This window comes from Clarias gariepinus, chromosome 1 (genome assembly GCF_024256425.1).
Source record: "Clarias gariepinus isolate MV-2021 ecotype Netherlands chromosome 1, CGAR_prim_01v2, whole genome shotgun sequence".
NCBI classification, from domain to species: domain Eukaryota; kingdom Metazoa; phylum Chordata; class Actinopteri; order Siluriformes; family Clariidae; genus Clarias; species Clarias gariepinus.
The window spans coordinates 9,117,166-9,131,078 of record NC_071100.1 but is presented as its reverse complement, the minus strand read 5'-3'; the positions used below and the strand labels follow the sequence as shown (position 1 = coordinate 9,131,078).

The window sequence follows — 13,913 nt, the reverse complement described above, 5'->3', positions numbered from 1 at the left end:
AAAGCTTAAATAGTCTACTTTTAGATTAAGTTAAATTAATAATAAATATTCTCAGTTCATGTAATCTGTATGAATCCAAGGAGAGGTACAGTCTTTCTGTCTCACTTCATTATCTGATCAGGACCCGGATCAGGACACGCCCACACGCCATTCACAGTGTAACAGGTCTGGGTAATTTACATACAAGGCCACGCCCACAACACGCAAGCGCACACAAACACACACAGACACACACTCAGATGAGTTTACTGCGCCTGTAGAAGACGTCACATGCTGTACAGGTTTCTAAATCTCTACGGAATGTTCTGGACAGTGGGAGGAGTTTATCTTTTCCTCAGAACAACAAACCTCCATGTATGGCAATATTTATGCCGTAAATGTGCCTTCTGTGTATAAGATCATCTGTGTCCCGTTCTACTCAATTTACTAAATTCTAAATAAACTACAAACAAAAACAAACAAACATATGTTTCTTTTGTTCTGAAATGATTTTCTTGTAGCACTTCCCTCTGTCCCATACCTGAATGAGAGACTCATTATGCATGTCTTTGTCTGCTCTGGTGTGAATTACAGAATTATTCATGATCATTCACATCTTCTCACATATGGCCTTTTTAAACAAAAAGTGTCTTAGAAAATGTAAATGAAGATAATTTTATATGTAAGTGAGTGAGCAGGATGATTATCACATCATTTATCCTGCTCACATATTACTGTAGCTCAGTTTGTGCTGAATACAGTGTAATCAGACTTTAGCCATTTATATGTACTGAAAAATACACCGATGTCAGGACGTGTCAGAACTTCCTTAGGGCCCAAAACACACGAGACTCCTAAGAGTTTTAATTAAATCAGGTAAAAATGTTTTAAATGCAAGTCATGAAAAAAACAATACAAACATAATAATATGTGAGTTATAATGTTGTGTGTTTAAGGTGAATCTCCTCCAGTCTCTCTGATCATCAATCCCAACAGAACTCAACACTTTACTGGTCACTCTCTCTCACTGAGCTGTGAGGACCAGAGACACTCTACTGGATGGACAGTGAGACAATACACACACAGTGGAGTAGTTACAGATTGTCCTGGATCAGTTACAGGCTCTACATGTAAAATCAGCTACCCCCTGCTGGTCCACACTGGAGTTTACTGGTGTAAGTCTGAATCTGGAGAAAACAGTAATCCTGTCAACATTACAGTGTATGGTGAGTCTTCATGTAGTGTTTTTACTGTTAAACAAGGAAGGAAATGTTTAATACAGAATATTCAGAGTTTGTAACTGGGAGAACTGTTCAATAAGAGACACTTAACTGGTTTATCTCAGTAATGTTCTGAAAGTTATGAATGTTCTGTAGTTGAAATATTACTTAAAGGCAGCAACCAAATGTCTCAGTCTTGTTTCTCTAATGATCTGAATCAGTTACAGTAGAGGAAGTAAAACACTGAATCAGGCTATAGACTATAGTGCGGCTCTATACAACTTTACTGTCACACTCTTCATCTAAAGACATTTAATCTTATTTAACATCACAGACCACAGTAACACTAATTATATTCTCGTAGGGTCATTAAACAGATTTTGTTCAGATACAGATGGAGCCACGCCAAATAGCCGCGGCCGTGTGAATTGCGTACGAATGGCGTACGGCTGCCTTATGCACGCCGTAATCCCCCCTCCTTTTTCTTCGAGAAAGGCGTGTCAAGATTTCACAGTAAACACGCCCATTCAAGCCCTATTTATGCATTGTCCTGGTTCCACCACTAGATGGCGCTTCGTTCTCAAGGACACGTTAACACAAGCCAGCAATTTAGCTGCGCTGAGTTGCAATCACGTGATTTTAACAACCCGCTCCCACCTCCGCCGAACTGACGCTGCCAAACTGCACTAGAGATGAAGATGGCGGCTTAATGGACTATTCGCGGTAAGTGGTGTTTTAATTTATAAAATTTGTTTGGGATTAGTTTACAGTTTATTTCCCAGTTTATTTTTTTATCTGCCGTTTTGAAAATCACTGGCAGCACCAGCAGCGGTCAGATGTAACTTTAAATAAGTTAATGATCTGTTTACCAAGTCTGGAGTTAACATCACAGCTTACTGTCAGTGTCACAAACTCACAATGTCACTCATCTTTAACTAAAAAAGACACTAAAGCTTCGAAAATACTATTTATGTCCCAATTACAAAAGCTGCACTACCGGATGAAGAGTGTTTGTGCTCTATAAAAATGCCTTTAGAATCTGACCGCGTGTTGTCTGGATAAATTCAGCATTTATTGATGAATATAATGTGATGCAGTTCATGAAGGACACAAGCTGAGGATAGATGTACAGGAGCTCGCGAGCTAAACACTCATAACCGGGTTTATATTTTTCTCAGTTTGGCCGTGACTTTGCGCGGTAGCGTGAGCGCTTAGTTACCGAGCTGGATAAAAACTCTGAAGTGTTTATCAGTTAAGGGGGAGGTGTGTGTGTGTGGGGAGGTGTGGGGGGCTTCAGTACTCGGGAAGTTATACTGTAGTTTGGCTTCAGAGATGAACTAATATATACGAGTGTTATATCGCCTAAATTATTTGTATGAAAAGCGCATTTTAATTTAATGCAGACGATAATACAGACAGACCGGGGTTAACACTAACAAAGTTCACTGGTTAAAGTTATCCCAGTTTATTTACATCCCAGAATTCCCCAAAACAGTATTTTACACACTCTGTGGTGTAGGTTTACTAATATCTTTTATATTTATTACAACTAGATATTCTGTAAAGTTTATTTATCTTTGTCTCCACTAAATTCTCCTGTTGTCTTTAAGCAGAGCTCCACTGTAGAGGATTGGGGGGTCAGACGGATGACGGTTGGCCTTTTGGAGCTACTGGAGGAGCCTGAACAAGCTGTTAAAAGGAGACCTAGGAGGGATGATGTCACAGTGCAACCGCTTTAGAATTATGTTTGGTCAGGTCTACTGTATTTTCTGAACATAGAATTGCAAAACGTCTGATACTTTAGGGGGGAAACAAAGAATTAAACAGTTCCATCTTTAATATTTTTTAAAAATGATATTTTAATATAAAAGAACCAGATAGAGACTGATAAGCAGCTGGTGTTATCCGGGTATTTTAATGACCTTTAAGCAAAAATTAAACATGTTTTCACCTGTTTTATACAAATTATTGTTTTACCTTTGACTAGTTTTGGAAGAATAAATTTTATTTTTAAAGTCATGTGTGCGTGTTTTAATTGTTGGGGGATTGTTTTTGTATTTAAAAATACATTTACTTAAACCAACAACTTCAATGTGCAAAAAATGGGACCTGACGTTGTTTTAAATAGTCGAAGAGTTGGGCTAATAATAATAATAATACTGGTTATAGAAACAAATGAAAACAACAGTTAAACACTTGATCATATGTATCTGTGCTGGTTTGTGTTTGTAATTATGTGACCCATAATCATTTTTTTCTCAGTATAATTTTTTGGGGGGTTTTAAGAACTCCATTAAAAGAGCAAAGACAAACTTAGAAGGAGTGGAAGGTAAGAAACCTCAGTGGAGAATACTGACTGTGACATGGTGCTAATTGCTCTGTGTGTGTGTGTGTGTGTGTGTGTGTGTGTGTGTGTGTGTGTTTGGCGGGGGGAGGGCTACTTCAGACTTACTTGTCTCTGCCCAAATGTTTGTGTTAAAGCAACGGAGAAATGCCGGAGCGCGCACACACACACCTCTCATCCACAAACGATTTAACTGTTGTCTTGTAAATCGTTGATTAAACCTATGAACACAGCTGTTCAGCATCAGTCCTAAACACAAGCGCTGGGTATGTTTTTGTCCTTAATTAAAAGACACCAATATGTTAATAATTTACACAATGATAACATGTTTATGTATAATGTTTATTTTGCGGTTTTAAGGTAATAAGCAATATTTAAAATAAAACAAACCAGGAAGTAAGTGTTTCATACATTAAAGTGCTTTGTATAACCAAGTGCCCCAACAGACATAGCAACAGTGTAGAGAGTGTGTGCGCTGTGGGGGATTGGAAGGTGAACGAAGATAATCATTTACAAGACAAAAGACGTTCCTAGACGTGCTACCCCCCCCCCCCCCCGCCATAGATTGCCCCCCATTACGCAATCGCTATCTTCAAAGAAAAGACGCCGCCCCTTTTCATTTAAACGCGTTAGCGAGTGTTTTTCTTCCCCTCCGCTCGGTTTTGTGAACACAGTTGCGTTCAGTAACACGATGGAACCAATTACCTAAACAGCAGCAACAACAACCATTATGATCACACTTTGTTGAATTTATATTGCTTAAATATTTCGCAGCTCTGTCCTCTTTGCATTGCACGTGTTTATTTACTTCCTTTTCGCATCGCACGTAATGCACTCTAAAATCAACACTATCAAACTTGGAAATTATATAATATTCAATCAAACATCAAGTAAAGAATTTGTCACTACTCTTCTCTCATGCAGCACGGCTAAAAAGATAATAAAAATTACACCAAAGTGCTGCAGGTTTGGTGTCTGTGAGCTTTTCCTAATCAGAGTTACACGGGGGGCATTTTGTGGCTGCCCCAGTTACACTCTACTTAGATATTGCACAGAGGAGAGTTCACTTCAGTTCTCTTCATCCTAGCTTAATTTCATCTCATGAAATAATAGTAAGTTTTGGAAAATCTGAGTTTATCTTCCCAGCCAGTGTTGTGTATGGGCAGGGTAGCATCATGGCAGGATTGGTGTCATTTTTATTATCTTTTTAGCCGTGCTGCGTAAGAGAAGAGTAGTGACAAATTTATTACTTTCGTTACTAGACTATTTTGTCTGCAAGTGAAATACATCTATACGTTAATAATTTACACCACGATAACATTACTGCAGAAGGATCTAGAGACGTGACTTTGAGACGTTCACAGTATATTCGAACCGTAGACAGTGTTTATTCTGCAGAACATTACAAAACACCCATGTCCAATAAAACAGTGCATCTTTAATAAGCCACATTGGTTTCAAGTCAGTAGTAAAATTAACGAAAGACTGAAAAGCCCCGTAATTATATATATATATATATATATATTTTAATGTTCAAATTAACGTTTCAGAGTAGCCTATATAATTTGTCTTGTCATCTGTTTACAGCGTTGGCTGATTTTGTGATTGAGACCCATGGGTTACATTTAAATATTTTTATTAGTATTAGTAAGCCAGTCTTTAGTAACCTTGGATAAATCACAATATAAGCCCTCTTTCGCGCACGCTCTCTCTCTCACACACACACACAGACACACGTACACACACAAACAAATAAAACATGAAATCGCGTAAAACCAAATGAAACTATGGCAAAAATATATAAGCAGTAACAATTACAGTAGTATCCTGTAGGTGATCCTGCGATAACAGGCGCTGACCCTCTGGAACTGTTTAGTTCTGTTAGTATTGTGTTCAGGTGTGAATGTTTATGGGGATTTAATCTGTCTCTGCTGCCGCATCTATTCACCGTAGTGATAAGTGATTAATGTCCCATCAGATCTTTGATGGGGAAACGTTATACTGGTTAAATGACTAAAGACATACTGATCCGTATGGACAGATATTTGTTCCAGATATTATGCGTTATTAATCGATTTGTTATGCCAATTTTTGCGAAATCAGCGAAAAAAAACATCAGCGAAACATCAGCGAAAACAGCGACAACAGCGAAACATCAAAAATATAACGAAAACAAACTCAAGCAGGAGTTAAATTTTAAGCTTTACTTTGCAGCAAAATATTATCTACCAGTGTATTAAACGAAAATAGGTAAAATACACCGTAATGTAAAATACTGTACATAGCCCGCATTTGTATTCCGTACCTACAACGACTGGTATAGATAAATTACAGATGTTACTGTGTCTTTAAGTATTATTAAGGATGTCGTGAAAAATATTGCAATAAGTAGTTTTATTAATTAATTAATTTAATCATTAATTAAAAATAGCATAAGCATCATGGGTTGTGTATTGAGGGATTTAAATCCGTTTTTATCCCTCTTTTTTACCACATCATCTATTAATGAAACTATGTTGACGTAAGTTATGTTATATATATATTAAATATAGTAACCGACCGCTTGGACACTGCAGAAGCAGTCAATGCTCCATCTGGCGGAATTTAAGCGCATGGAGGCGTTTATGGGGCGGGGCATCGTTAACTACGTCATCGCGGGGGATCACATTCCGTGCACGGATCGATCATGGTCCTGTCACGGTGCTGTCATGGACCTATCATGCTCCAAGCGGCTGTTTGACGTGGCTCCCACTGTAAGTGTAAGCGTTGCAGCTTTCAGTCAGTCTGGGTTTTATACAGTTATAAACAGTTTCTTCCAGACTTTGCCCTCAGTGCGCATCTAAACTGCTTCCGCCAAACAAACACACAGCCTAAAAAATGCTGGGTTAAAAACAACCCAATCTGGGTTGTTTTTAACCCAGCTGCTGGGTAACTATTGGACTAACTAAATGCTGGGTTAATTTTTTAACCCAGCAAAATGGGTTAAATATTCAACCCAAATGCTGGGTCATATTTAACTATAATGCTGGGTTAATTCTACCACATAAATTGGTTAAATGTTCTACCCAGATGTTGGTTCATTTTAACTGGAATGTTTAGTTAATTCTACCTCACAAATAGGTTATTATTATTTTCATGTTTTACAGTGAATCTGTAAAAAAAAAAAAAAAAAAAGAAAAAAAAACTACCTACGTCTATTAAACAGTTAAGTTACTTTGATATACTGGTTTATTACAAAAAAAAAACTTAAAAGTTTTGCAAACCATACATATATGCAATAAACAACATCCTATTAAATGTTCATAGAAAAAAAACCGTTTATTTTTCAAAAGCACAAGAACAGATAATCAACAGCGACATCATTACTATACTATTACTCATAAGGGCAGAATGGAGTAATAACACAAATAGGCTGAGGCAGCTTCTACAGAGCAGGATCTCTTTGTGACATTAGATATCTTTTCTGCAGAACAAAACTATCCAGCCCTGGTCCCGTTTTACCATACAAACACTGTCTATGACTTTTCAAGTAGGGCTCGCTATTTCATAGCAACATTACAAAAATTCCTATACAGATGCACACTACTTTAAATAGTTAATGTCAAAAATATAAAATGCCTTGAAGCACACATCAACCGCCCCAAGTAGTGTGCATTGCTCCAGAGCCTGTCCCACCAGAATGACGAATGCCTGAGAGCAGCACTGGTCATCATCTCCCAACGTCAGGATGTACAGTAGGGGTACGGCCTTGACACTTCAGCCTGCTGGAGGTATTCCACCATGTTGGTGCCAACCTTAGAAAGAAATAAAAGAAAGTTAAAAATTTGTTGAATAACAAAGATTAAACTGAATAAGACTATCAATTTAATGTGTAATACGATTTATACTAAATAAAAAAATGACAAAGCTAGGGTATAGGTAACAAAAACATGGAGACAGCTACTACCAAAAATAAAATAAGCAAAATAAGCATGGCTTTTGGGATAAAGCTCATATATATATATGAGCTTTATCAGACTAGTTGGTCTTGTGGTCTGCGTTGATTTTAAGCTAATTACCGATGAGATGCATTGTCATAGCTGGGGTCATACTGCCACATTATAATCACCCAAATATTAATACTTCCATCTAGTAGTTATCTGTACAGCTGACTGATAGTTAATTTAGTCTGAGTCACAAGCAACTTTGGTTAAAGAGGGCTACCTGGTTATCTTTCATGCAGCAGTCATATTTGCATACTACTTGCCAAAGGGGGAAAGGTGTAAAATATTGTTATAACTCGGGAGAAACGCGGCGACTTTTGACTGCGGAGTAAATTACTAGCTAGTAAAAAACGGGAGGGTTAGCAGGTGTGTATATTTGTGAGAGGGTCAGTGTTTTGTAACACTCCAGCATTTTATTGTCTCAAACAGTGAGATTAATAACGTTCTAATGTTAATGTGGTTGCTAACGCTAGCAACCTAACTAAATGCTAGCGTCATGCTAATACTACAGTTACAGTTTCGTCACCCTGCAAACATTCTACAGAGAAAGATAAAAAGCTCAGACATCTTATCCGTTTCCTTCACACACAGGTGGGGTTCTTTGGCTAACTATAGCAGCTATTGTCAGCTAAATTATCTTACCTCAGACCAGCCTGAAAGCTGGTCTGAATGAGCCTCAGTCAGGCTATTTATAACTCAACTAATGACTGACCTGGATCAGGTGCATGCTTCCATCACCTGACCCAGGTGCCCTATGGGAAATGAAGTCCCCTTCACACAAACTATAACTAAAACACAACAAACCAGCAGAGTCTTTGGGCGCTTTGGCGCCCTCTAGGGGTTAACCCTTACACTATAGAACAGACCTTGGTGTCAACTGGAGTCAAAAACCTTTCTAAGATAAATAACACAAATATTTTAGAGCTATTTTGAGTAACAGATTTTTTTCGGTGAGGGTGTGTAGGGTGTAAATGTGATTAGCTGTGCAGTAGTTTGGCAGAAATCTGACTTTTACTTATTGACATTGTGCTCAATAAGGAAGTTTAGGAGTCGTGCATTGATGATGCTGCACATGATCTCTCCCAGGTTACTGTTCACACAAATGTCTCTGTAATTATTGGGGTCAAATTTATCTCCACTTTTATGGATTGGTGTCATTAGACCTTGATTCCAGATTTCAGGGAAGAAACCTACACTCAGAAATAAAGGTTTAAAACGGCTGATTGGACTTTAGATCTGGTGTGTTTCATTATTTTATTTAGGATCCTGTCAGATCCTGAGGGTTTCTGTGCTTTCAGTTTGGTAATTTTTGTCTTAAAATTCCTGCTCAGTAATCAGAGAGTCTAAGGGTTTCGGTTGTCTTTGATAGACAGTTCCAGTTCTTCCAGCTTTCTCTTGATGTGATTTTTTTAATGTGAGTTTGTGTCTGTTTTATAGTGTTTGGAAATGTGTTGTCCAGATATCCCTGTTTTAAATAGTCAGTTCTTCATACTTTCTTTTTTATGTTTGTTCCAATTATCCCAGAATTGATGTGTGTTTAGTGACTCCTCGATAAGTGTGAGCTGTTTCTGTGTGTATTGTGCTTTTTTGGTTCTGAGTGTATGTTTATATTGTTTTAAGTGTTTTACAATAAAAAGGTGTATGTTAATGTCATTGGGGTCTCTATGTTTCTGATTTGATCATTTTCTGAGTTCTTTTCTTAAATTTTAATGATCTTTGTCAAACCATCCGTTATTTTTTTTTGAAAGTTTTGATGCAGCTCTGTTTTTAGTTTAGATTGTGTTTATATTCTGAACTGCCTGATTGTCTCCTTATTTACTGTGGTTGTACGTGTCTCCAGAAAGTCTAGGAGTGTTTAAATTTTATGACTTGATGGCTTTCTGTAACTCTTCTGTGCTGTTTTCAGCCCATCTGTAGGATTTGTGGATGTGGTACAGCTGTGGTACAGTGGGCTGTGTGTGTGTGTTTGTGTGTGTGTGTGTGTGTGTGTGTGTGTGTGTGTGTGTGTGTGTGTGTGTGTGTGGTTAGAACACAGTGGTTTAACACTGAAAGCACTGAGAGTAATACATCAGATTTTACAATACTGAGTCTTTTACTTGTGTTTACGCTCAGTGTAGCTGTGTTGTGTCTCTGTGGTTCAGGCAGGACAGTGATGATAATGTAGTTAGCATGATAAAAAATAAAGGATAAAAAGAACAATAAATAATATTGTGACATTTGTGTGTTTGGTGTTCAGTGCTTGTGTAGTGTGACTTGATACTGAACTGTAGTGCACATGATACAACAACGAGAGAGAGAGAGAGAGAGAGAGAGAGATGTATTTTTATTCAGAAATCTTCACAGCTGTGGTTGGGGTTAGACAGTTTATTTTCCTTAAACACAACCTCACCCACCCTAGAGAACCCGATCTCACAGAGAAGTGAGGATCCAGATTTACTAGTGTTAACTGATATAGGTGAGGATACTGATGTCTGCTCCAGTAATCAAGTCTATCTCCAGTTCTTACAATGTTTATCTTAGACAAATAACTAACAGTCCACTTAATGTAACTTCAACTGTACAATAACTCTTTCTGGCACAACAAACACTTTACCGTTAATTAAATAAACATGTAACGTGAACAAGAAAGCAAATAGAATTTATCATAAATTTTATATTATATTCTCCCCACACAGGATAATAAGTTAATGTTTTATTTAAACCATATAAGGCTTTGGTTATCACTGGTTTTAAATTATATATTATAACACTATATTACATATAAATTAATTATTATTTTATAAAACACAATTTAAGGACATTTAAATCATTGTCTCTACATATATAAATAAGTATTGAGGTTTTAATCCTTTGTTCTGTACATGTTATTTGTGATCCAGATGGTAATGTGATCCTGGAGAGTCCTGTCCATCCTGTGACTGAGGGACATCCTCTGACTCTACGCTGTTTAGGTCGCAACACAAAGCCCTCAATCCTCCGAGTTGATTTCTCTAAAGATGGATCAGTTCTCCAGACACCGACTACAGGAGAGATGATCATCCATAAGGTCTCAAAGTCAGATGAAGGTTTCTACTACTGTAAACATTTTGGGAGAGGAGAGTCAGAGAAAAGCTGGGTCTCAGTCAGACGTGAGAAATCAGGTAAATATTTATTTAAATGAAACTATGATTTAATATTTTACACACAGTGTCTTTACATAACATAATCTATAGTGCTTACATGTGCTGATGTAAATGTGATTATATAATGATAAAATATGAAGTGTGTTCACATGCTCTCTGGTGTCTGTGTGTATTACTGAAAATAAATCCATTTGTGTTGGCAGGTTAATCTACAACATAGACACAGTTTAGCTTTATGAAACTGTATGATTATTGTATTTTGTGTTTAGTCCATCATATGTAAAAGCTTCATGCTGATCAGTAGTGTAGTGACGGCCTCTCCGTATCTGCTTCTGATCATCATTCTTCAGGTCAAATGTTACACAGCTGGAACAGTTACAGTGTCAGTCGGAGCATCTAAAACAAATGGTCAATTAAGTTTCCAGCAGAGTCTATTAAGGCTGCAACAAGAACTTTTTCCCAAATTGTGATTTGTCAGGCAGCGTGATGTTATGGTGCTTTTGGTAAAAGAGTTTACAGTGAATTGGGCTATACAGTGCTGGGAGACGTCAGGGTTAACGCAGAGCTGTCTGGTGCAGGAACACAGATGATAATTCTCCACGTTCCATCTTGATTTGAGATTGTTACATTTATTTACTACTTACTGTTTAGTTACAGACCTCGGAGTAGAGAATTTGTGTCAGTTATTGTGGTTTTGCTTCTTTTTTTATCTATGTATATTTATGGGTTCAGATGTGATGAAGAGGATGAGGAAGAGGAGGCGTGAATGAGTGATAACTGATTCAATACTATGGTGGATAAACAGATCTTCATTGGTACTTAATGTTTTCCCCATGTGGTGCTTATTGTTATCTAATCTGAAAATCATCTTCTTCACATTTGAGCATTATGATCATACAGTGGGAGCCACGTCAAACAGCCGCTTGGAGCATGATAGGTCCATGACAGGACCGTGACAGGACCATGATCGATCTGTGCACGGAATGTGATCCCCCGCAATGATGTAGTTAACGATGCCCCGCCCCATAAACGCCCCCATGCGCTTTCTAAAAATAAAGTTGCAATGCTGTATAATTCCGCCAGATGGAGCATTGACTGCTTCAGTTAACTGCAGTGTCAAAGCAGCCGGTTACTATATTTAATATATATATAACATAACTTACGTCAACATAGTTTCATAAAAAGATGATGTGGTAAAAACGAGGGATAAAAAACGATTCATAAAACAGATTTAAATCACTCAATACACAACCCATGGTGCTTATGCTATTTAAATTAATGATTAAATTAATTAATTAATAAAACTACTTATTGCAATATTTTTCACGACATCCTTAATAATACTTAAAGACGGTAACATCTGTAATTTATCTATACCAGTCGTTGTAGGTACGGAATACAAATGCGGGCTATGTACAGTATTTTACATTACGGTGTATTTTATCTATTTCCGTTTAATACACTGGTAGATAATATTTTGCTGCTAAGTAAAGCTTAAAATTTAACTCCTGCTTGGGTTTGTTTTCGTTATATTTTTGATGTTTTCTCTGATGTTTTTTTTTCGCTGATAGTCAAAAATTGGCATAACAAATCGATTAATAACGCATAATATCTGGAACAAATATCTGTTCATACGGATCAGTATGTCTTTAGTCATTTAACCAGCATAACGTTCCCCCATCAAAGATCTGATGGGACATTAATCACTTATCACTACGGTGAATAGATGTGGCAGCAGAAACAGATTAAATCCCCATAAACATTCACACTTGAACACAATACTAACAGAACTAAACAGTTCCAGAGGGTCAGTGTCTGTTATCAGGACAGGAATCACCTACAGGATACTACTGTAATTTTACTGCTTATATAGTTTTGCCATAGTTTCATTTGGTTTTACGCGATTTCATGTTTTTCTTGTCTGTGTGTGTGTGTGTGTGTGTGTGTGTGAGTGAGAGAGAGAGAGAGAGAGAGAGAGAGAGAGAGAGAGCGTGCGCGAGAGAGGGCTTATATTGTGATTTATCCAGGGTTACTAAAGCCTGGCGTACTACTACTAATAAAAAATATTTCAATGTAACCCATGGGTCTCAATCACAAAAAATCAGCCAACGCTGTAAACAGATGACAAGACAAATTATATAGGCTACCCTGAAACGTTAATTCGAACATTTATATATATATATATATATATATATATATATATATATATATATATATATATATATATATATATATATATATATATATAAAAACATAAATATAAGATCGACTATTATTGTCAGGGTCATGTTTACGGGGCTTCTCAGTCTTTCGTTAATTTTACTACTGACTCGAAACCAATGCGGCTTATTAAAGATGCACTGTTTTATTGGACATGGGTGTTTTGTAATGTTCTGCAGAATAAACACTGTCTACGGTTCGAATATACTGTGAACGTCTCAAAGTCACGTCTCTAGATCCTTCTGCAGTAATGTTATCGTGGTGTAAATTATTAACGTATCGATGTATTTCACTTGCAGACAAAATAGACCATGTCTAGTAACGAAAGTAATGAATTTGTCACTGCTCTTCTCTTACGCAGCACAGCTAAAAAGATAAGAAAAGTTACACCAATCCTGCCACGATGCTACCCTGTCCAAACACTGGCTGGGGAGATGAACTCATACCAAAACTCCAAAACTTACTATTATTTCATGAGATGAAATTAAGCTAGGATGAAGAAAACAGAAATGAACTCCCCTCTGTGTAATATCTAAGTAGAGTGTAACTGGAGCAGCCACAAAATGCCCCCCGTCTAACTCTGGTTAGGAAAAAACCTGCAGCACTTTGGTGTAATTTTTATTATCTTTTTAGCCATGCTGCATAAGAGAAGAGTAGTGACAAATTCGTAAATTTTAATAACGTGATGTTTGATTGGATATTATATCATTTCCAAGTTTGATAGTGTCGATTTTAGAGTGCATTATACGTGCGATGCGAAAAGGAAGTAAATAAACACGTAGCAATGCAAAGAGGACAGAGCTGCGAAATATTTAAGCAATATAAATTCAACAAAGTGTGATCATAATAGTTGTTGTTGCTGCTGTTTAGGTAATTGGTTCCATCGTGTTACTGAACGCAACTGTGTTCACAAAACCGAGCGGAGGGAAAGAAAAAACACTCGCTAACGCGTTTAAATGAAAAGGGGCGGCTTTTCTCTGAAGATAGCGATTGCGTAATGGGGGCAATCCGTGCCGGGTGGGGGTGGGGGGGGGATAGGGGGGTT

At 37.3% G+C, this 13,913-nt stretch overlaps 1 protein-coding gene across 1 annotated transcript in view; it reads left to right on the top strand.

Moving 5' to 3' along the window:
* The window catches only part of LOC128514590 (Fc receptor-like protein 5), a 73,929-nt gene that overhangs the window by 51,960 nt on the left and 8,056 nt on the right, over positions 1–13,913 (top strand). The window contains exons 4-5 of the mRNA XM_053488421.1: positions 936–1,205; positions 10,406–10,666. Of these exons, the coding sequence (XP_053344396.1) occupies positions 936–1,205; positions 10,406–10,666 (531 nt within the window). The remainder of the gene's footprint in view (positions 1–935; positions 1,206–10,405; positions 10,667–13,913) is intronic.